Source organism: Rhopalosiphum padi, chromosome 4 (genome assembly GCF_020882245.1).
Source record: "Rhopalosiphum padi isolate XX-2018 chromosome 4, ASM2088224v1, whole genome shotgun sequence".
Lineage (NCBI taxonomy): Eukaryota > Metazoa > Arthropoda > Insecta > Hemiptera > Aphididae > Rhopalosiphum > Rhopalosiphum padi.
The window spans coordinates 52,742,452-52,765,661 of record NC_083600.1 but is presented as its reverse complement, the minus strand read 5'-3'; the positions used below and the strand labels follow the sequence as shown (position 1 = coordinate 52,765,661).

The window sequence follows — 23,210 nt, the reverse complement described above, 5'->3', positions numbered from 1 at the left end:
ATGCCAAATTATAGTAAAACAATGTTATGTTTATAAAAAAGTGGTTCTTAATTTTAGGCAGGTTTGCCCCGGGGCGCAAAATATCTTAATCCAGCCCTGCTTCTTATCGACGTTATTATACGTAACGAGACATTTCTTATATAATATTATAACATATTATTGTACATATATTGTGTACAGTCCCTGCAAAGTCTAGTATATAGCAAATACAAGCAAAAATAGGTGGTTGACAAGCCTTTTAGACATTTTCAGCGAGTATATTACTAGTGTTAGCTAATGACTCTTATTACGATGGGTATTATTATAGACATATACACGTGTGTATTATTGAGTATGCAACGACGATAATATATATTCACATAGTCTACTTCAATAGTTCACTAAGTAAAAATAAATGTACTAAATTGTAATAATAATAAAATACTAGATGGATCGCTTTCGGGATATTATATATAAGTTCACTAGGTATAGGTACGTCATTCAACAGAAACGTTTAAAGGAAAACGAATCAAAATTAAATATCTACTTGACGATAAAATAATAAAGGTATATATCATATATATATATAATATTAGACAGACCCGGCGAACTCCGTTTCGCCACCAGATTCGTTTTATGTAACATTTCGTTTTCGTCCGCCATCTAGAAGAGTCGCCGCAATTCCAGATGATGCTAACGCCAAAGCTATGTCACATCTTGATCGAATAGTGGCCAAAATCAATGAAATGACAAATGTTTTCCCTGTTCCTCCAGGTGCATCCAGGAAGAATAGACCACCAGTATTATTGTCCACCGCTTGCATTAATGTTTTGTATACTTGTTTTTGCTGTTCATTCAGCAACGGAACATTATTTCTAACGAATTCCTGCAATGTATCAACATTGTATTGCAGCTCTCGATTTAATTCTTGGTTGAATGCATCGTGCATCGATCGATTTGGCGCAATCATTCCTACTTCAATCAGTAGCTTGTTTGCAATAGTCAAGCATTGATCCTCAATCAGAATCAATCCTTCATTGTAGATTTCATCGGTTATTTGGATGTCAGGATTATTCGTTTGAATACGCAAGCGATGCAAGATATCTTCACATATGGCGTCTTTGTATTTGTTCCATAACTGAATTGGTTGTGAAGGAAAACATGTGGTGATGATAATTGCGAACAGCGTTCGTATTTGGTACGCATTTGATGAAACAACTGAATCTGCAAGTGTTAAATCCCAATGAGAATCGTTCTCCAGCAAACCCAATAGTTGACATGCTTCTCGATATGTTTGGCATTGGTGGCCATTCACAGTTTTCAAATGCGCAAATGATTTCGGTCCACGTACATTTACTAACAGCAGTCGCAAATAAAAACATTCATCGTTTCTAGGATGAACAGTGTACATACGACCTAGTGCATCAGTTGAAAACACCTGTGGCCAGTCTGGAACTGGGGTTCCTTGTTTGCGACGTTGGAATTTCTTTGTTGATTGATTCCAAGTGTAATACTTGGGCATTTCAACGTACATCAGCGTCGCTGCGAATGGATCTGCTTCACACATTGCAAAGAAGCTAGTCAACGTTGTCGATGGTGGTCTCTCAGCTCGTTGTGCCGCATTAGCCTCAGTGAAGTAAACTCTTTGGCCATTTTCCAAATGCACTGCTAAATGTACAACTGTGGGATATCTTTCATGAATTTGAAATGACAATAATCGCCACAGTGCTTCATTAGTACTGACGTATCTGCCCATTTGGAAGTTGCTGATTTCGTCATTCACATTTTCCGACGCAATACCAAACACAGCCATGTCGCTGCCTTTTGTGACGTACTTGCACAAATATTTGATTGATTTGGCCGAATGACAACTCTCAACGTTTGCATGTGTTTCGAAAATTCGTGATAGCAGCGGGCAATATGGTACAATGAATTCATTTCCGATCTCAATCTCTTAAATTGGAATTTTAACTTTGATAGTTCGACCGTTATCTTCTTTTGAACGCCGACGATAAACTGGATATCCATCGTTCCCTGTGACTGTTTCAGCAACTAACGGTCGCGGATATCGTTTTGTGCACTTTCCATCAGCCATGCAAGGCGATAATGGATTTAATGCACCGCACGGTCCATGCACCATCTGTGTCGTCACAATGTCGTGTAGACGGGGATCAGTGACTGGATCAGGAATTTCAGCTGATATAATGTCATCCACTTCATTTGAATGTAATTTGTTCAGCAACCAAATTAGGATATGAGCATGCGGTAGTCCACGCTTCTGCCATTCCACCGAGTACATATAACAACGTGTGTCACCAAAAACTCGATACTTAGTAAGCACATCCATCATAACCTTGAGTTTTTGCTGAAATACTCTGGCGATTATGTCATGGCGATCTTGCGGTTTTTGACCCGGTTCCAACTCGCGTTCAATTTCCGTCCACTTCGGATTGCATGTGACCGTAATAAATAAATCCGGAGTTCCATAATTTCGCACGTACGTCATAGCGTCTTGAGCGTATTCGTGCATGTGGCGTGGGCTTCCGATATAAGTTGATGGGAGAATCGTCAGTCGTCCAATATTCTGAACATCACCATCTGAATGAATAGCATCACGCAAGTGTATATAGTCCTCAGATCGTAGCTTTGGCTGATTGAATCTGATGAACGCTAAACGTTCGGTCTCGACTTTGACATACATGTCAACAGCGAATTGCTGGAATAGCCGACCGCACTTCAGAATGACATTCTCCTCATGTGTACGAATCATCATACGATACGCATAGTAATTCATTGCGCTTAGATTTTTATTATTCGTTGATACTCCTGAAAATGCAAAATTAAATGAATTGTTAATGGAAACCAATAAAAGTAATAATGGAAATAATTAGTGTGTGAATATTGTACCTGTAATTGGATCGACCATCTTCAACGTGATGTCGTATCCGTCTTGCCCTTGCCAATAAATGATTGGATATTGTAACGCATCGTACAAACGATGTGTCTCGTTTACACGATGCATGATATTGCTTCTTCGCTGAACGACAATGTCTCGTGATTTAGTTGGATCGCCAACAATAATTGCAGCAACATCATTAACGGTGGGTGCATTGAATCTTCGCACATGTTCACCTGTCGGAGTACAATCCGCTCTTATGACAAATTTGTGCGTATCCGATGGCATTCGTTCCAATGCTGTTTTGAACATATTAACCACAGCATTATTAGCGTGAAAAAATGCTTGCAACTGTTCAATAATTCGTCTCTTTAACTGTTTTGCTCCCTGTATATTGCACCGCACGTTCAGCTGATCCACCATCGACGAAATGAAATATATTTGCAGAAATTGATGCGGTTCATCTGGTGTTGGCACCATTGAACCATGCAAATGATATATTTGACCTTGTATCTGTAATTGCAAATAATCATTAAAATTTGTTCATGAATACATTGTAAATCGTGTGATGGTGTAGTGTGTGGTGTATATGAAGTTGTTATGTGTTGCAATTATGTGTTGGTTATGTGTGTTGTATCTTTTACCTTGCAAGTCGGCATGAAGCCGCCTTCTCGAATGATATTAGCTCCAAAGGAAGTCATGCGAAAGCAGTTATTGTATTCAAGGATGTGTTGAAGAAAATGGCTGGAATCGGGATCACTTCCATCAAACAATGTTTTCAGTGGCTGTGGTGGTGTAAGTAATGGATCCAGTTTGACTTTTCCACTTGCGCAGCACAATCCAACCGTTTCTCTTTTGAACTTTACCGCATTGCAATATCGGCATATAGTCGTCATTCGTCCAATATCCAAATTTTCATCATCACTGTAGTTCGCAGTGGGATCATATTGGAATGCCAAGCGATTGTATGATGCCAATGATCTTCGTGTGCTCACGCGATGTCTCAATCGGTCATTTTCTCTTATTATATTTTGTCTTTCTTCTCTTAAGTTCCTTGAATAGACTTGTTGCTGGCTTGCATGTCTTGTGCGGCGGCCGATGTTCGCACGTCGTTCTCTAGGCATTTTGGACTATGGACATAGTTTTGAATTTAACTTCAAATGCACGATCCATATAATTTACAATAAATGAAATTAACTGAACAGAGAATAATGATATCTGTCACACACTTTATCACGCACCGTTGCTATTGGTTTGAAGTACATGCTATGTATAATAGATGGCGCTGTATGTGAAAAACGATTTCCCTACTTTTCTGTTGAATTTTTCCTGAATTTTCCAGAATTTTCTTTGCTATAAACCTCACGGAGCCCAAGACCTTTCCAACGAATGCAAAACCGTGGAAATCGGTTCGTGCGTTCTGGAGTTATAGCGTCAGGGAGGAAAACCGGACTTATTTTTATATAATAGAGATATTTATTATTCGAATCACGATTTACTCTTTAATGTTACATTTTGATTTTGAAACATTTTCTGAAAACGGCAAAGGAAAAATAACCGTTGGGATCTGTATCAAGTGTAGTGTTGTAATTCATTATACAAGTGTCAAGTTTAAATAATTTTACAGACATATTTTGATCAGAATAATTTTAATGATGACGCCTTGACTAGAAATGTAAAAACGGAACTTTACAACACGATTTTTATATAGGTACATTATTATTAAATTTATAGTCAATTATTTGAAATATTTTATTGAAAGTACTTACATTTTATGATCCAGAAACCGGCCTATATTATCACTTTTAAATAACTACATATAAATAGGTACCTAGATTATATTATAGGTAGTTGTAATTTAATTATTTAAATTATAATATATATGTATGTAGGTAATAAATATTATTATAAAAAAATTAGTTTCTCTATTTAATCTACTGTGTTATTACTTCTATATTCAATGGTTGTACCTACGATTAATAATTTGTACATTTTATTTATGAGATAACTAGCGGCAAAGTTAGTTTCAGTGCATATGTTACCCAATAGTGGATACAAGACCAAATAACTAATTTACTGCACTCGTAGAGTAGGTAGTTGGACGACATGGAGTGACAGACAGGAATGATGGGAAATACGGTGTAGCCATTATCTAAATAAATAGTTATGTTGTTAAATTTCGAAATTATTTATTATTATAAAAATATGGTAGATACGGTTTACGTAAATGTTGGTAAGTGGTACTACGAAAATACGTATCTAGTAATCTGCACATTAATTATGATCATAAAATGATGAATTGCCAAAAATTAAATAGTATATAGTATATATTTTTATAACTAGTGTATTAAATTCAAATTGGGAAATCCCCGTTGTAAATTTCTAAAAGAAAAAGACAACCTCCTTTAAGATGCGTCTAATATAAAATATTTATGAAACTGGTGCTATTATAAAAACTTACTCTTTTAACGGCGTTGCTTCTGTTAATAATTCAACATTTAAGTACAAGATTCAAAGCACAAAAAAATATAATATTTTCAATTGTATTATATCAATTATTGACTCAGATGGTCAACCAGTAAGAGTTGACGAGCAACATTTTTTCAGGTGCACGGTATTATAGTGAACTACTAAAATAATCTTATAATCTATATTTGTGTATTTAAAGGTAGTATAAAAATTATTGGTACCTACCTAATAATTGTATTACACTATTAAAGTTTATGATTAAATTCGAATTTGATAATATTATATACATTTTACATTTGAAGGCACCACATTCTCAGGGTACTGACGAGGAGAAGGCGTATAACAGTCTCGGTGTAAAAATTTTTAAGTTAGTCCTACTAAAATTATTGTTAAAAGGACAACGCTACGTCGTCATCGTCTAACAAATTCTTAGATAAGCAAATTGTACGATCTGAAGAATTCATTTAACTCCTTTATGCTTAATATTATTGTTATTCATCTATTGTAAAATTTTAAAGTAAGAATATTATATCATAATGAACCACATATTGTTACATAATTTCAAAATTTACATTTTAAATGTTTTAATGCTCATAATTCTCTTTAAAATTAAAATATTTAAAAACTTCTGAGGTTCATTAGACAATATTTTTACATTGTAATATATTAAGCAAAAATAAGTTTAATTGATTCTTCAGCACATTCAATTTGTTATGTTATGCGTTTCTAAGACGGAGACAGCGCATACGAGTATAGGTCCTCTTAATTTATAATTATTTATGATAAAAATGTAAAAAAAAAACAATAGTAGAGCATTATGTTAATTTATTTTGAACCATCATAATAGCTTATAACAAATATCTAGTCAAATGCTTTTTTTAAATTGCTAGGTAAACAAATACTTTCAAATCGAAATTTATGTTTAATGTACATTTATTTTTTTTTTTTTTTTTCAGGAAACTTGGAGATCTTGCAAAGGAGCCAGTGGTATAAGTCCAGATCACGGTATGCCCAACCTGGACTACAAATGGCAGAGACACCACAGCCATAGCAGAAGTTTCAGCAGTAGTCATTTTGACGAGGTACAAAAACCTATTTAATAATAATTGTTGTCATAGAAAAATTTTAAGTATCGCATTAAACGTAAACACTGATCATTTTCTATTTAAAACGACTTAAACGTTGAGATAAAAAAAAATACCAAATTGTGTCATATTATTTATTGAAACATTAATATATATTTTTTCTCACACTAAGGAATCTTAATTTCCGTTTTAATTGTTATGTTAATATTTATAATTTAGATTTTAGAATTTATTTTTTCAAATGTATTCAATACAATATGCCACCTTATTATTATTAATAAATCTTTTTTATTTTCAATAGATAGTATATATTTCTTATGGAAACATTTAGATAGCGCCCCACTAGCATTAACTTACCTTCTTTTTTTTTTTTAATCCATTTTGATTCTTATTCTAATATTATATTTACTTAATTAAAAAAAAAAAGGAAGTAATTATAATATTGCAATAAAAAAATAATTTAACAACTGCTTCAGATTGATTACATTATGGGTACATTTATTACTCTTTCTGTTATTATCGTTAAATACTTTAATTAATCTAAATTTAATTAGCTTTTTAAAACATGTTTCACGTGTATAATACGAAGACAACATATGCGGTAACTACGTACTCTTAGGAATTAGTTTAGTATTTACATCAATTAAAAACGTGTTTGATGAGCGGGATAGTGGTCCGCATATTTCACATGATATACATCTTCTCTTATCTTTATCATGCATCTCATCTTGAAAATACAATGTCAATATATAAATTATTAGTTCAATATTCATTTGTTACAGGTAGAAACTATATAGAAAATATGTATATACTACATTGGAATAAAAATAAATGGTTTTAAACTCTGAAAAAAATAACTCTACCAAAATATAAATAAATGTATTTACCTAAAATATATAAAGGTTTATTTTTTTAAACAAAGAAATTGATCAAGAAGTTAGCAATTATTATTCTATGTACTTATCTAGCGATTCTGATTACTTTCTTTCTCACGGAAAATATTTTATTGTTCTACTAGCTACCCACGTTATTGTTATAATTTGTTTTGTTTTTTTAAATTGTTCAGGTGAATTCGATGAAACGACTGATGACTAACAAATCCTGGCAACCTACGATAGTAGCGATCAACGAGACCAGTGACACGGGAACGTCGTCGGCCGCGGACAAGACGTTGCGGTTTCCACGTAAAATGATCTTTAGCAAACAAGACGCTATCAAAGAAAACGGCACCGCGATGCTGGAAAACGGAATTACCGTTGGTGTGTTGACAAACAACAACAGGACAACCACGATGCTGATGACGCCGAATTAAATTTAGTGTTCCTATTTAGCGTTACCTGACCAAGATAATGTTACAACCAGAAATGCTCATGAAAGATATTAAAACCAAAGATTGGTACTTGGTTGTTAGTGGAGGCAATAGTTAAGCCCATTTCCATATACGATTGCATCTCCACACTTTTAATTTATTTCCTCTATTCAATTATTATACGTTAAGGAAATTTGCATTTCCCAGTCGGTTCAATAATGTTGTATCAACACACTTGGAATCCTAATTAATTCCACGTGGACGACAACTGGAAGAATACGATTTGAAAAATATATATTATAAAAAAAAAAAAAAAAATTAGAAACATGATAATAGCACTCATGTAGCTGCTCTAATCAAGTTTATAACATTTCAAAAATAAGGAGTATTTAAAAATAATAAACTCGGTTATATTATTATTCTATTGCATGTTTTTTAGAAAGTCCTATGTGAAGTATTTAAAATAAATAACATAAAACTATGAATTTGTCACATTTCCAATTGTGCTGCGACAGATACTTCTTCTATCCCTCGATACGCATTAAATCCTCGCTTTTATGTGTATAAAGCACTTTTATATTGTAAATAACATATTTAGATTATTTCCATTGCTTGAAGCAAGTGAATAAAACATTTTAACAAACAAAATTAAAAATAAATCTTCTTATTGCGGTTACTTGTTAACCGCGGCAATCACTTCTATTTCGACTTTGGCGTCCTATAAAAATAAAAATACAAAAAGATTAATCATCACATAATTTAATAGCCCAAGTGACACGAATATAATTTGGTGACTTTATTGACCTCCGAAAAAAAGGAAGCCACAAGTGTTCTCATATAAATAATGGCAAAAAAAACATGAACTACACATAATTTATCACATCAATGGTGTCTTAAAGTCAGTTTTGTTTAATACTTACCAAAGGCAATTTGGCCACTTGAAACATTGCTCTAGCCGGATATGGCGGCACAAAAACTATTAAAGAGAAAATAAAGAAACAAATTATTGTTTTTAATCAGTACTTAGTGCTATCTATTTTGAAATTCAAATGAGTCCGCATAATTACATTGCTTGTAAATTTCGTTCACCGTTGGGCCGTCTTTTATGTCAGCTAACAAAACCGTGGTCTTAACGACTGGAAATAATAAAAATATATACACTTATAAGAATTATCAAACATGTTACCGCCAAAATAAAGGGGTCTCTTTTCGGTTTTTTACGTAATCACAAGGATGACTGTATTCAAGATAAATAAATTCACCCTTATTTAAACAAAATAGTTTTGTTTAAAAATGTAACTATTATTTTTGTGTTATTGTCTACCTAAGTGTATTGAATAATTTATAAATAAAACAAATTTTATTTGATTCTGTTTTTTTTTTTATTTACTTATTAGTTTTTAAATCATGCATATAATATTAAATGACGTACGTCATTCGTCGTTGATATTGATATACTTATTCGTCTTGAATTTTTATCACATATGTAAAATATAAATTGATTATTCTACATATTATATTGTATAATATGATTTGTAGAAATATTCAAACAAACAATAAAAATTCTTTTAAAAAAATAGTATAAATAAAAATGTAATATCTAAATGTATTTATATGAGCTTTTGTGAAACAGTGAATGAAGATATCAACAGATAATTACTCCATAATGAATAAGCATAATTGGCCAAGTAGCCAGTCAAAAATACCATAGAAGTTGTGGAAATTTGCCAAAAGCCAATAAACACACTTACATAACAAAATATGTCACAATAGCGATGTTCTATATTATATACATAAATCTATATAATTTACAGGTATTAGCGAGTCATGACTACAGGCATTTTTTCTGACAAGAATTAGGGAAATAGTCCAAAATTGAAGATTTAATTTTTAATACAAATTTATTGGTTTAATAATAAAAAAAACTTGTCACGAAAATAAACAATTTTATAATTATAATAAAGTTATTAAATTGTTGTATTTAGAATTTAGATAGTTAATAATCGACTTAGTATCATTGCAATCGATGTTTGATTAGAATAAAAAAAATAATAATAATATTTTTGGTATAAAATATAAAATAAATAGTTATTTATTGTTACAACCTTAAAATAATTTAAAATATATTAGATCCTTGATTATAATAATATAATGTATATTTTATTAATAACATGGTTTGAATACATGCCAACAATATATTATATGTATCACATAATATATATTATAGTTCTGACGCATAGGTGAATTTTACTTATTAAAAACACGTCGTTTGTCCAACATTATAGAAATTAAATAAGAGAAAAAAAATTAATTGTAACGTTGCGTAAAACGATAGCGATCGAAAACATATTTTACGAAACAATCACAACGGTGTAAAATACAGAACCCAAAACATTACTATATCTTATATAACTATATATAAGTACATTATATACGGGTAAAATAATAACCTCTAGACAGTGTATGTAGGTACTATAGATACTTATTCGCTTACGGATCAAATATCAAAGAAAATTGCAACAAGAATAAATATATATGAAAATTAGATATATTGTACATTATTTTTACAATTTTTATTTGTACCACATTTTTTTCATTTTTTTGAATCGTAACGTTTGATTAAATGTTAGAGGTGGATATTTTTAGATTGTTCAAACGATTCCATTACGGAAATTTGTTGGTCCAAATTAACAAACAACGGAGAAAACTTTTAGTTTTTGTATACATTTCGTGTAGGCTAAATTATCCATATAGTTTCACAATTTTAAAATACGATGATATTATTTTTTCACCAAATCTTTATTGAGGTGTACTGGCGTACTGCTGTAAGCGAACAGTAAACAAATACAGTTATACAATATTAACTGTTCAAAGGGCACAAATAACTTTGAATGTAGAATTCGAAAGTCGATCAGAAACAATTAATATTTTTTATCATTTCATAATTAGTACAGAATTATGTGTTGTCACTGTTGTCAGTTTTATAAATTATATAATAATATATTGCGGTAACTACACGTTGTTAAGGAAGTCGAGCTCAAAAGAGGTAAATGTATTTAATATTTTATTTGATTAATATCAACAAATACAGTGATTATAGTATTAAACATGATACCCGCCGCGGATACCGCATACCTAATACCTATAGGTATTAAAAATAAATCATGATTAAATTTAAATATTTTTTAAAACAATACCATGTTATATAATATAGCTATACACTAAAGGAATTTAAAAAAAAACGCCACTAGATTTTTAATTAAATTACTTATTACGACGATCGCTGCAATTTGAGAGTAAAATATATAGGTACTAAGTTGCAAAAAAATCAACTATAGGTATGATAAATTATAAATTTGAAAACTTCCTACACTAAAAAATTACGTTAAAACTTACTCTATGGAAGGAACAACAAGCATGAAATAATTTAATATTGAATATAGATCCTTTACTTCATTCACCTTTTTTGGAAAAGTTATGAGTAGATTTAAATTTAAATTACTTTTTCATTACATATATTGATTTTTTAATAATGATCAAAGTTCAAATGACCATGTATTTAAAATATAAATGGTATTAAACGTTAAATAGAACAATTCGAGATCTGCTATTGTGACATTTCAAAATCTTGTTCTAGTTGAGATAGGTACTATTTAATTGACTTGAATAAGTTGACTTAAATTCAAACAATTTATGCGAACTAAACGTCATCGATTTGGAATCGAGCTCTTTATATTATGAAATATAAAAGAAACATACTTATATTTTAGACTTTATAATATTTACAGAAAAACAACACGCATTGTTCCGTGTGATCTGTGTCAATCAAATGTTAATATTAAAATTATTAGAATATTTGAAAAAAAGAATTTAGACGGAATATACGCATCACATTTATACTATCTATTAATTTGAAAAAAAAACAATACGTACGCAATTGTAATATGCAATTGCCGTTGAATGAAAAAATTAATAAACTAAAATGTTGCCTAGTCAAACTGGTGAAATATATTAAGTGAATATGATTGATAAGTTTCTATTGATTTGTTGCATATCTTTATGTACTTACTTGAACTGAAAGACGATTGAGAAGCTTCCAGAACATACTTAATATTTTCCAATGCCTTCTTTATTTCGGGTCCGGCACCACCTTCAACCAGTTTACCAGTACTAGCATCCAAGCCCAAGGTACCTGACAAATAAACTGTATCGCCGTACTTAACTGCTTGGCTACAAATAAAATGAAAATATTTTTAATTGAAAATGAACAGTATTTTCCTATATAGATTGATAACATAGAAATGTACATTTTATGCTATATTTCATAAATAACCATTAATAACATTATATCAGCTAAACAAGATTAGTGTTATCCGAAAAAATTGGATATGACCTATAATAATTCATAATATTAAATGTTTCATGTTTTTCACTGTTATTCAAAATAATTACTTCTTAATAATTAATTCTTCGTAAATAAAGATAATATATATATATTATATATTCATGAACACGTTACATCGCTCACAGTTCACAGTTATATCGTTAAAAAACAAATAATTGGGAATGAGTTAAAAGTTCGTAAAATTAATCCTCTCATACAGATAAAATATTTTATCAACATAACTGTAACTTTTCAATCTCTAATTTTTTTATTTTTATTTTAATTATAAAAACATATTATTTTATTTTAAATACATACATTTATTATTTTGTGATGGATATCGATTTAAAATAAGATAAATGCAAATACATGTTTATCGGCTTAAAGACTTATTTTAATTTTAACGTAAAAACAAATTGGTTCAACTCATTCAAGAATGTTCTACTTAAATTATTCGTAATTATAAACCAGTAGGTATAGGTGCATCACTAAAAGGTACATAATATATGAAATACAAAAGTTTGATTCAACAATTTATCTTTTTAGTTGCACATCATATTATCTGTTCTTACCGAAACATTATATTAACTATTCAATATTGTTTGACTGATAAGTATAAGAAACATATTATGGTTAAGTATGTATACTGTTGACAGTTTGACCTAATGTTAAAAATAATTATTCTTTGATAAATAAAATGCTTATTCATAGATATATGTAATTTCCATACCTAATTTATTTAGAATACCATTTATGATAAAATATAATTTTTATGTCGATGATCTAACAGTACATTAATTCTGATAATTTGTTACGCTCTAAACAATACTAATCTATAACATTTAATACTTGAATAAAAATAAAAAGCTATGATCATTGAAGATTGATAGGTACATTAAACAATTTTAAACTCAATAAACTTCTTTTTTGGCCTATGAATTTCATTTTAATAATTTCATACTTATTCAGGCATTAAGTAGGTGCAGGTAACCCGGAATGGATCTCATAAATGGATGTAACCAATATAACTTCACAAAAATTATTATTTCCATTAAAATAAACATAATAGCTGTTTAAAACAAGTAAAAATTTTATAATTCTACCCCAATTAAAATAGCAAAATTAACTTGAAAAAATGTTAATTCTTTTTAGGTAGTATACTAAAGAAAAAATGTATGTATTCACATTTTATATTTATTTGAAATCTATCATTTTTATATTATTTATTTAAATATTAATGTATTAAACCATTTTGTATGTATATGAAGTTATAATTATTATAACAGTTCGTCAAAGACAGTACATTGTTAGTTCACAATAATTATTAAAGAACATAAATCCCGGTCTAAAAACACTTTTTATCTTAACACAGAAGTAATTAATTATGTGACCAATACTCCCCATCATAGAATTATGAAAAACTATAAATAAATTAAACATCGATCTTTTCATATCACCAAACTTCAACTCAATCAACTCATTCAAAAATTATTGTAATTTCTTACTTGTTAATTCATAGCTATAAGTATATTATATCATAACTTATATTGTACACCATTGTTTTTTTTTCTCTTTCATTTCTTCTCTTTTTGTAAATTACTGTTAAAATCGAATGCAACTTTATTCGTGTTTACCCATGCTAATGTAATCATTACAATTTAATATTACATATCAAACATAGTATATTTTCACTCAGATCTAAAATAAATTTCAGAATCAGAATCAAAATTACATTACACTTCAAACGGAATTGATTTTTCTATGTTCAAGTTTGTTTGGTTAGCGATTTTTATTTCAAACTGACAGAACCACAGCAATAACTTTTAGTGACCGTTCGAGGTAGAATAACTTAGACACTTCTATATTTGAACTCGAATAATGTAATGTGTTCCGGAGAATTATGAACCTACGTATCAAACAAATTGAGCCGGCAACTTACAACACAACTTGTGTAATCTATTCAGAAAATGCATTTCATAAAATGAACTTTACAATAATATATCCGACGATGTCTCGTCATACACTTCATACAGACCACAAGTGCATCACCAACACAAACTATATGACAACGGTATTAATGGGGAGCTGTCTCTTTTTGCAAAGTTGACGTACATTTTTACCACTCTATAAAATATTGTCACCGTGAAAATGACACGTTTATTTTAAACGGTTTCTGTCGGAGTGACAACTTTGACCGTTATAAACAATCTAAAAGAAAGTAATGGACTCGGTATTTGCATGTTTAGATTACAATAAATTGATTATGCAATAGTAACGACGTGAATTATAGCTATTTTAAGAATTATGGTTAAGTGTGGAGTTAACATATCGAAACACACACATATATACATATAAATTATAAATATTAAATTACTATCAAATTAATATAGTCACCTGTAAATGCCGACCGCTGGGCCAGCCAAGTCCGTGGACACGTGTGACAAGTAGCTCATAGCTTCGAAGACTTCAAAACGTTTCCTGAGAGCCGTCAACAGCGAAGGAGTACAAATGACTGGTGTGCGAACTGTTAGTCTACTAATGAACATAATATCTTTTATAATATTATATTGAGTGGTGGTGGCAGTGTTTATCAATTATTATCAGAATCCTTCGGTGATGAGTTCTCCACTACCTGCAGTCTCGTTAATTACTCGTGTAAAACATAAAACAAAAAATAGATAATACTTTATTATTAAAAAATCGACCACTGTTTTCGTCCATCTTCATACTTGTGTGCTACGACAATCAGATAGATCATTAAATCACGCCCCGCCCAACTGATAACACGTTTCAAAATTGTACATTAATTATTGTAGTACGCTAGTTTCATCATAAATTATGTGTGTGTGTGTGTGTGTGTGTGTGTGTGTGTACTAAATAATTTATACATAAATATATATTTAAGTCCCTATGCCCACGACCGATAGTGCTGTTAATAAAAGCACAATTTCAATGCGCCAAGGTTAATTGCTAAAAAAACATTTTCAATAAATATGTATTCGAAACGCCCGCAAAGGATTTATAAATTCCGGTAGGTACCTATACATCAGATGTCGATTGCCCGCGTCGTATACTCATATACATTATCATATTACACAAATTGTATAATAGCATACGTATAGATACCATTTTTTAAGTTATAATATTAAACACGTTGTTAATTTAGTATAGTCTATACTGTATAGAGTCCATAGCCGATATATAACAAATTAATTATAAATCGCTTAGAAATGTAGATTTCTAAACCGAATACAATACTTAATAACACTATAATAAATACATTTACCCGTATTTAAGATGGACATTGAATGAAGAACAGTTTTAGAATTTCTTTTGAACCTTTACTTCGCGTCATGTTATTAAAGCATGGTAGAAGTCAATAATATCAACATTTTGTTAAATACCTTTTTATCGATACCCAAAACATTAATTCTATAATAATAATTATAATATTATATTACACACGCATGTATCGAATCATATTTATTATATATTATGTATGATATACGTATCGATTGATGTTAATAATGTGTTAACATATTTTTAATAAATAAATAGTAAATAATTGTATCGTTCGCTGAATGAATATTTCTTGATATTGTGACTTAAAAAATACACAACTACAGTAGAATTATTTAACACTAGCAAAACACAATTATATGATATATTAATGTATACAGCAGTACAGCACTGTAATAACTATATTATACTGATTAATGTGATAGCTATGAATGTTTCATTTAGTCAAAATACTCAGTGTTCCAACAGAGTGGGGAGATGCGTTTTGTCTATGCACACAATCAATCGAGATTTCCGGTTGAGTTAACACAATCCATTATAACATTAGGTAAATTGAGGGGAACTTATGATAATATCGCGTGCATTTCAATACAAACGTAAAACACCCGTAAGCAGTGGCATAAAATAATTACGTAACCAGTGCTGAGATAAGAATTTAAATAGGTATTGACGTTATTCGATAAAATAATTAAATGTCTATAACACAAGGGATCACAAGTAATTTCTATTAGAGTCCAAAAATTAAAATAATAAGAAATATAATAATATAAGAAATGCATGACGTTCTGGTTTTAAAAAGACTGGTCTTTTATAGCAGCTGCACATCAAATTGAAATGGTAACACCTAATTGATAATTGATTATACTATTGCACCAAATACTAATACAGTAGTACATCATTTTATACTTCATTGAATGACTTTTTAAATATTGGTGTACTACAAGATAATATTACCATTTTGAATACAAATAATTTTAATGTATCACCAGAAATGATAAAATGTAGGTATACCCCAAATTTCAACTAGAAGTTCTAAGTCAAGCTAAAGTAGAAGAGGAAAAACGGCAATAATAATACACAGACCTTATAAAACTGATATAGCAGCTTCACAAAATATCAAATCAGTCAAAAGAAATATTTTAAACAATAAAACTTTTTGTCATCTTAATGAAGTCAATAATGTAAAAGATAGATAAAAAGTAAGAGCTAAAAATAAGTAAAAGCTAAGATAAGATTATTTCGATACGCTCAGTTATAATTATGTGGATTAGTTCTTCGGTTCCTGTCAGTCACGACGCAGTAAACAATACGCTGACACGCTCCTCGTATTTATAGCATGTGTTTAACGACTATTATTTAAACAGTCCACATCACCAAAAAATATAATGGTCACACTAATCGGACTGTCAAGTGAACGTCAAGTATGTATCATCTATAAAACATAAAAATAACGTTTTACAATTTACCATCATAGTAACCATGTTACATAATGTAGCACTGGTGATTGATTCTTGGTATATGGTCTTATCATTTATTACGTTTGTAGATAAACGAGAATTGACGGTTTATCAACATTAAAACACCTAGTATATGACTATTATCAACATTAAACAGTTTTCTATGATGTTAACTCAACAAAGAACAAAGTGTGAAAAACCAGTATTGCTTTAGATTTAGGAAGCCGATATTTTATACCGGACTAAATTTTTTTCTATTGGGGCATTTATGTATGGTTACTTGATCACCCATTAATTTGTTTACACCATATTTTCAGGAATGTACTAGCTAAAAATGTTTTGGGTATAATATGTTATATTTCTAAATAAATAATAAAAAAAGATCTTGCCAAGTCAGAGATCGACATGTAAACTTTCTTGATTTTCAATTATTAGAAATTTATTAATTGCATGCAATATGTAAGTATAAATAGTATAATATATTTTATATTTATTTTCATTTAGTGATATAGATCTTTGAAACCAGAGAGCGAAGTTTGTTGTTTGAGTCTTGTTAGATTCACATTGGCTAGGAGAAGTGCAGTGAAAATTTTCAGAACTTTATCTTATAACATCATAAAAAAAAACGTGGAAACAACCATAAAAATCACAAGTCAACAAAACGCGTCTTTCCATGTTCATTGATATTAACTAATGTAATGATATATATACATAAAATATATATCATTAATAATTATATTTAATTAATTATAACATTTAGCAATTTAATTGTACAAATTATATATAATTTAATACATTTTTTGATATTATAATATAATTATATATGTAATATGTATATTATGATATAAAAAATGTATAAAATCTAGTAATAATTTATATTGTCCAATTAAAAACTATTTTATATTCAATAAATGCCGCCGCCTCAGCCGGGGCATAAAATGGGGTTCGCAGGAGCGCTGATCACTACTTCTGTCTCGTATTCCAGATTCATTTTTACGTGTACTACGCTCCGCGATTTCCGAAAATTATTTTTCTGTCTCGTGATATACCTTATACTTTCTTGCAAAGACGCAAAACATTTAAATTTTTTATTCTATTCCGGAATTTTTCCAAGAACATTTTACGGTTTGCAATTATTTCAGCTCTGCGGCAACAAACAACATGAAATTGTCCATCATGGCAAGTGTATTCATGATTCTTGCGATAACTATCCTCATACAGGCGATGTCGATGATTTCTAATGCACCCGATACGATTCCACAAACAAAACCAGAAGCACAGAACTCGGTTCTAGGAGGTAAAAAAACAATCTTCATCGTCATAAAATTTGTAATAATTTTTAGTCTTGAAAGTCACTTGCATTTTGCATACAGCCAACTATACATACTTTGCAAAGCACCGTAACATTTTTTTTTATTTTTTATTTTTATAAGGTATATACAATCTGTTCCTTTAGGGACAATAAGAATATGTGATATTAGAAGAAATATATTTACATGAAAACGTGATGGGAGGAGTCACCTAGTGGTTACACTACCCTTACTTGATAATTTTTTTTATTTATTATTTTTTTTGTAAATGGCTACTTTATTACTCATTGAGAAGATCTCTACACCATTTCCTTCTGAGCCTCTTGGGAGGGTTCCCAGGAATTGTGAAGGTGGCAAGGTTTGAAATGAGGGGGTTGGTATGAGAAGGGAGTTTTGAGTGGAAACGTTTGTAAAAGGTTACTGCTTCTTCGAGGACTGTTTTAATTTTTAGATCTGTGTGTAAGGTTAGGTTTGAAATATAAGGAGGAGAATTTGTGATTTTACGAAGGATGTTATTTTGGAAGGTTTGTATTTTATTAATGTTGGATTTTTTGGCATTGCCCCAGAGTTGAAGACCATAGGTCCACATAGGCTTAAACAAGGATTTATAAATTAAGAGTTTAGTGTTTAATGGAGTGTGTTTGTTTTTGGTAATTAGAGTTTTGAGAATGCGGAGTCGTGCATTTAAGGCAAGCCTTTTAATTTTAATATGATGTAACCATGTGAGTCGGCGGTCAATTGTCTGACCTAAGTATTTAGCCGATTGAGAGGAAGGGATTTGAATATTGTCTAGAGATACCATAGGACAAGGAGGAAGACGAAGAGTGAAGGTTGTATGAAGCGATTTAGATTGGTTAACTTTGATACGCCATTTTTTATACCAATCAGCCATGAGGTCGAGGTGGAATTGAAGATTGAGGGAAGCTATGTGAGGATTATCATGGATAGAAATAATAGCCTTATCATCGGCAAACTCTGCAACAGTAGTGTACGCAGAGGTGAGTTGATCGGCAGCGTATATGTTGTATAATAGAGGAGAAAGGAACACCTGCACTAATCTTTGCGAAGCCGGAAAAGGATGTGCCAACTCTGACCTAAAAGTAACGATCCGTGAGGTAGGATTTGATTAATAAGTAGTAAGTTGGATGGAATATTGGCTTCATTTTATATAGTAGTCCCTCATGCCATACCCTATCAAACGCTTGGGATATATCCAAGAAGACGCAGGAGCAATAACTTTTTTTTTCAATGGAGAATGAGATAGCATCGACTAGTCTATGCAGTTGATGTATTGAGGAATGAGCGGAACGAAAACCAAATTGATTATTTGGTAATATGGAACTGGCAGAAATATATGGAAGAATTCTTTTAAGAATTAATCTTTCTAAAATTTTGCTGAAGAAGGGGAGGAGAGACTTATTGGTCGGAAGGAGAAGGATATGTCAGGAGGCTTTTAGGTTTTGGAACTAGAATTGTTACAGAGAATTTCCAAAGCATAGGAAAACATGACAATCTTAGACATACATTATATATAACTGTGAGAAGAACAATGGCTCTTTTGGGGAGGGACCTGGCCACTTCTGCAGTTATCAAATCGAACCCCGCAGATTTTTTGAGACTGTATTTTTGAATTGTAAGTTTTACGTCGCCAGGAGAGAAATGCTTAACTGGTGGAGAGATAGGAAGAGGAAGTAGGCGATTTACTATGTCAGTATGTGAAGGTATTTGTATATCAGGGTGAGGCGTGAAAGTTTCTGTAAGGTGTACTTTAAACAGTTCTGCTTTTTCAACATCGGTTGATGCAAAACCACCGTGGGAATTTATTATAGGAACGAGCGGAGGTTTTTATTTTAGAAAACTTTTAGTAGCTGCCCAGAGACTGCCATTTCAGACTCGATGCAATCCTCAAGACTATTCAATCTTATGACTATCAATGCACTTCAATAGGTAAACAAATTTTTCCCAACATTCATAAATAGGTTCTAATTTTATGCAAATAGATAACAACTACCACAGAGATTTTTTTCAAGGTTGAAATGCTGCTTAATATAAAAAAATTATTACATACCCAAATTCCCAATTTTTAAACATTTTTTTTTTAAATAAAAAATAACCATTCAGTAGTGTCCAATATGTCTTATCACATGCTGTTGGTTACATGTAACTACGTAAATTGATGACAAATTTAATAAGATCATTTTTCATTAGTAAAAACCAAGATGAACTTACTTACTGGCTAATATACCTACCTAGTCAATCAATATTAAAATAAACAGTGCTTGCCAGTTGGACACCATTTCAGAACTGTTCAAACTATATAAACTACTAGCAGGTTTACAACAAACAAGCATGACAAACATTATTATACCATAAACTTTAAATTTTCTTTCAATACCCAATTTCTGGATACCTATTGGCTATTATTACCTACTTAGGGTATTAAACGGAAAAATACTGTATTCATGTCAGTGCTGATGTTACAACGCTAAATTGCCCTGTTTTTTAAAAATATCTTAAAACCATGTTGGTTATAAAACATTTTTTCACCGAGAATAGTTCTCGAGTTTCATGATTTTCTGTTAAATAATAAGGCACTTTTAAAACAAAAATATTTAGCTAATGAGTCAAAAACTTTAATATTTAATTCTCAAACATTAACTTCAAACACCAGTTATATCATGTTAATCCATATTATTAATAGTTAATACCAATAAATACTCAAAGTAGTTCCACATTTTCATATTTAATGTTTGGCCACTCCATACATAATGCAATACAATAAAGAATTATGGACAATGACCAGTAGTTGAAAAATATAAAATCAGTTAGTTACCTTAAATTGTGACTGAACCACCAATTGATTTCACCCATGCGGAAGTGTCGAGATCCAAAAAATTGCAAAAATAATTGATTCTGAATGACCTTCAGCACGTGCAGATGGTTAACTCCAGTTACGAGAGATGTGCTTGAACTTGACAAACCATTTACACTCACAAAAACTGTAGGAGATTCAATTAATCCTAAATTAGGAAGGGGAAACATAAGTATTAAAAAATGGCAATAATAAAACATTTGAATATATACTACTATTACTAATGTAGGTTAGGTATCTACTATAGCATGGACGATTATCAGGCTGCTGCAGATGACTCGCTGAACGAAAAGAAAAAGAAAAAACCATATGGTAATGGTAGCCTATTTCGCTTCATCGCCATCAAATCTGAACGAAAATAAAAGTGACAAAATTTGATATATTATAATAAACCACACGACAGTATTGACCAGTATGGCAGTATAGCACATATCTACCAAACGAGTGGCACCGATAAAACAATGGACGGGAATGTAGAAACACCACACTATTATTTTAATTAAAACGTAATATTTTTTATTTTTTTGTAAATATAGATACATAATACATACAAACTTTGACAAATAAACAATATTATGCAACACTCCCTATAAGCATAGCTTGTATTGGGAGTGTAGAGTTTTGTTTATAAGTTAGGTAAGTATACATGTTATTATATCACAGGATTGGTAACAGAATTACAAATAATTTAAACAAATAACAAAATTTGTTCAAATATTATCAGTTTACTTTATACAAGATAAATTTAAATTCCATAGCATTATACGCATTATACGTATCACATATGTAATATTTGATTAATGATCACGCCTTGTGTAGTAAATAGCATATACTAATATAAAATTAATATTATCGTTTAAAAACGAGAAAAACATAAAATAAACAAATAGTAGAATAATAAACCAACTTGTGACTTGCCAATGCGGCAGGGCCGTATTTAAGGGGTGGTTCGGAGGGGCAATAGCAATCCCTGGAATATGTCAAGGGGCGCCAAAATTTTTACGGAGACTATAAAAATTTTTCGGAAAAATTATAAATTATATTAATAATTAAAATATAATATTATAATACAAAATATTAGGTAATTGACAATTGTACAATATTGTTATTTGTTTCCCAATCTACAACCGCGGAATATTACTTAGGCCTCCTACTTCCGAGCGGCGAGCACGGTCACGGCGGGTATTATTTATTTTTAGCCGTATCGCCCGTATTTCCTATATCACTGGTAAAACCATAGACACAGTATTTACGATTTGCTATGAACAACAATTATACCCATACCCATCAGGGCATCAGCCATCATACGATAATAAAAATATTGTTTTATTGTTTTGCGTTCATTCGTTGATCGTTCCTATAAATTATTATAAGTTATAACCATATCGACTATCGTCAAAGTTGTACTGTGTTATATTCTGTCTTCTATAGTGCTGTTTTGTGAAGTCCACTGTAAAACTGATTTACTATGTTAAAGTTTCATTTATAAGATTCATATTAAAATATATTATACCTATTTTTATAGTTATACTTAATATATTTATAATTGATATATAATGAATCAAAAAAAAATCTTGGCGGAGCTGCAAACAAAAAAAGAAAATTGCAAATTGAAAATAATATTATATTTTTTTTCAAAAAAAGAAATTTTATGAAAATGATTTGAAAAGTATTTTATGTTTATTTTATATCTTATTAGTATATTACCTATATACTGTTATTTTTTACCTAGCAAGAAAAAAAAACCGAAGTAATGATTTTATATATTATAAAGTATTTAATTGTGTGTTATATATTATATGTTTATTTTATATTTTATTAGTGTAGTACCTATATTCTGTTATTTTTTACCTTTTTTTTAATATATTAATAATATTTACCAGGCCACTGCATTTGCTTTTATTTTTTTTTTTTTATTTTATTTATCTAAATACTAAATCCAGATACCACAAATCCCTATAATTAGTATTAGTAGTATTACTCACCAACTAGTTTTAAATTTAATTATAAGCAAAGTGGGGGGGCGCCAAAATCTTAAATACGGCCCTGCAATGCGGTAAACACAACGGTCGATAGTCCCGGGTCCGGCCTCCGGCGGATAATGAATTTATGGATTACCTAACCGTAAAAAAATTAATGCGCCTAAGTA

General features: G+C 30.4%; 3 protein-coding genes across 10 annotated transcripts in view; 1 reads left to right on the top strand and 2 right to left on the bottom strand.

Annotated features, from left to right (window-relative positions):
• LOC132928546 (pyrokinin-1 receptor-like) overlaps positions 1 to 9,106 on the top strand; it is a 60,897-nt gene extending 51,791 nt beyond the window's left edge. For 3 of the 4 annotated variants that reach the window (XM_060993304.1, XM_060993301.1, XM_060993303.1), the window contains 2 exons: positions 6,301 to 6,426; positions 7,496 to 9,106. In XM_060993304.1, the coding sequence (XP_060849287.1) occupies positions 6,301 to 6,426; positions 7,496 to 7,741 (372 nt within the window). In that variant the 3' untranslated portion in view covers positions 7,742 to 9,106. The remainder of the gene's footprint in view (positions 1 to 6,300; positions 6,427 to 7,495) is intronic. The other variant, XM_060993305.1, reaches the window with a different exon arrangement.
• On the bottom strand, positions 1,934 to 4,303 carry LOC132928637 (uncharacterized). The gene is made up of 3 exons (XM_060993444.1): positions 3,520 to 4,303; positions 2,887 to 3,388; positions 1,934 to 2,805 (listed from the first exon to the last, which is right to left on the bottom strand). The coding sequence occupies exons 1-3, from the start codon at positions 3,997 to 3,999 to the stop codon at positions 1,934 to 1,936; spliced, it is 1,854 nt and encodes a 617-aa protein (XP_060849427.1). The 5' UTR covers positions 4,000 to 4,303.
• Positions 8,292 to 21,518, bottom strand: LOC132928547 (2-iminobutanoate/2-iminopropanoate deaminase-like). Of its 5 annotated transcripts, none has more exons than XM_060993306.1 (7): positions 21,277 to 21,385; positions 21,023 to 21,209; positions 14,517 to 14,657; positions 11,808 to 11,968; positions 8,806 to 8,874; positions 8,659 to 8,714; positions 8,292 to 8,456 (listed from the first exon to the last, which is right to left on the bottom strand). In XM_060993306.1, exons 1-7 carry the CDS (start codon positions 21,368 to 21,370, stop codon positions 8,412 to 8,414), a joined length of 753 nt encoding a protein of 250 aa, XP_060849289.1. In that variant the 5' UTR covers positions 21,371 to 21,385; the 3' UTR covers positions 8,292 to 8,411. The 5 variants fall into 5 exon arrangements, with proteins under 5 accessions (XP_060849289.1, XP_060849290.1, XP_060849291.1 ...); XM_060993307.1 differs by having other exon boundaries at positions 21,283 to 21,385; XM_060993308.1 differs by having other exon boundaries at positions 21,304 to 21,385.
• Positions 21,519 to 23,210: the final 1,692 nt, after the last annotated feature.

Coding starts and splice junctions, on each gene's coding strand:
- LOC132928637 (XM_060993444.1), bottom strand. CDS start 3,999: ATGCCTAGAGAACGACGTGCGAACATCGGCCGCCGCACAAGACATGCA. Junction 3,389..3,519: donor GCTTCATGCCGACTTGCAAG/GTAAAAGATACA, acceptor TTGCAATTACAG/ATACAAGGTCAAATATATCA. Junction 2,806..2,886: donor GATGGTCGATCCAATTACAG/GTACAATATTCA, acceptor TTGCATTTTCAG/GAGTATCAACGAATAATAAA.
- LOC132928547 (XM_060993306.1), bottom strand. CDS start 21,370: ATGGTTTTTTCTTTTTCTTTTCGTTCAGCGAGTCATCTGCAGCAGCCT. Junction 11,969..14,516: donor CCAGCGGTCGGCATTTACAG/GTGACTATATTA, acceptor TTTTATTTGTAG/CCAAGCAGTTAAGTACGGCG. Junction 8,457..8,658: donor AAGTGGCCAAATTGCCTTTG/GTAAGTATTAAA, acceptor TTATTTTTATAG/GACGCCAAAGTCGAAATAGA.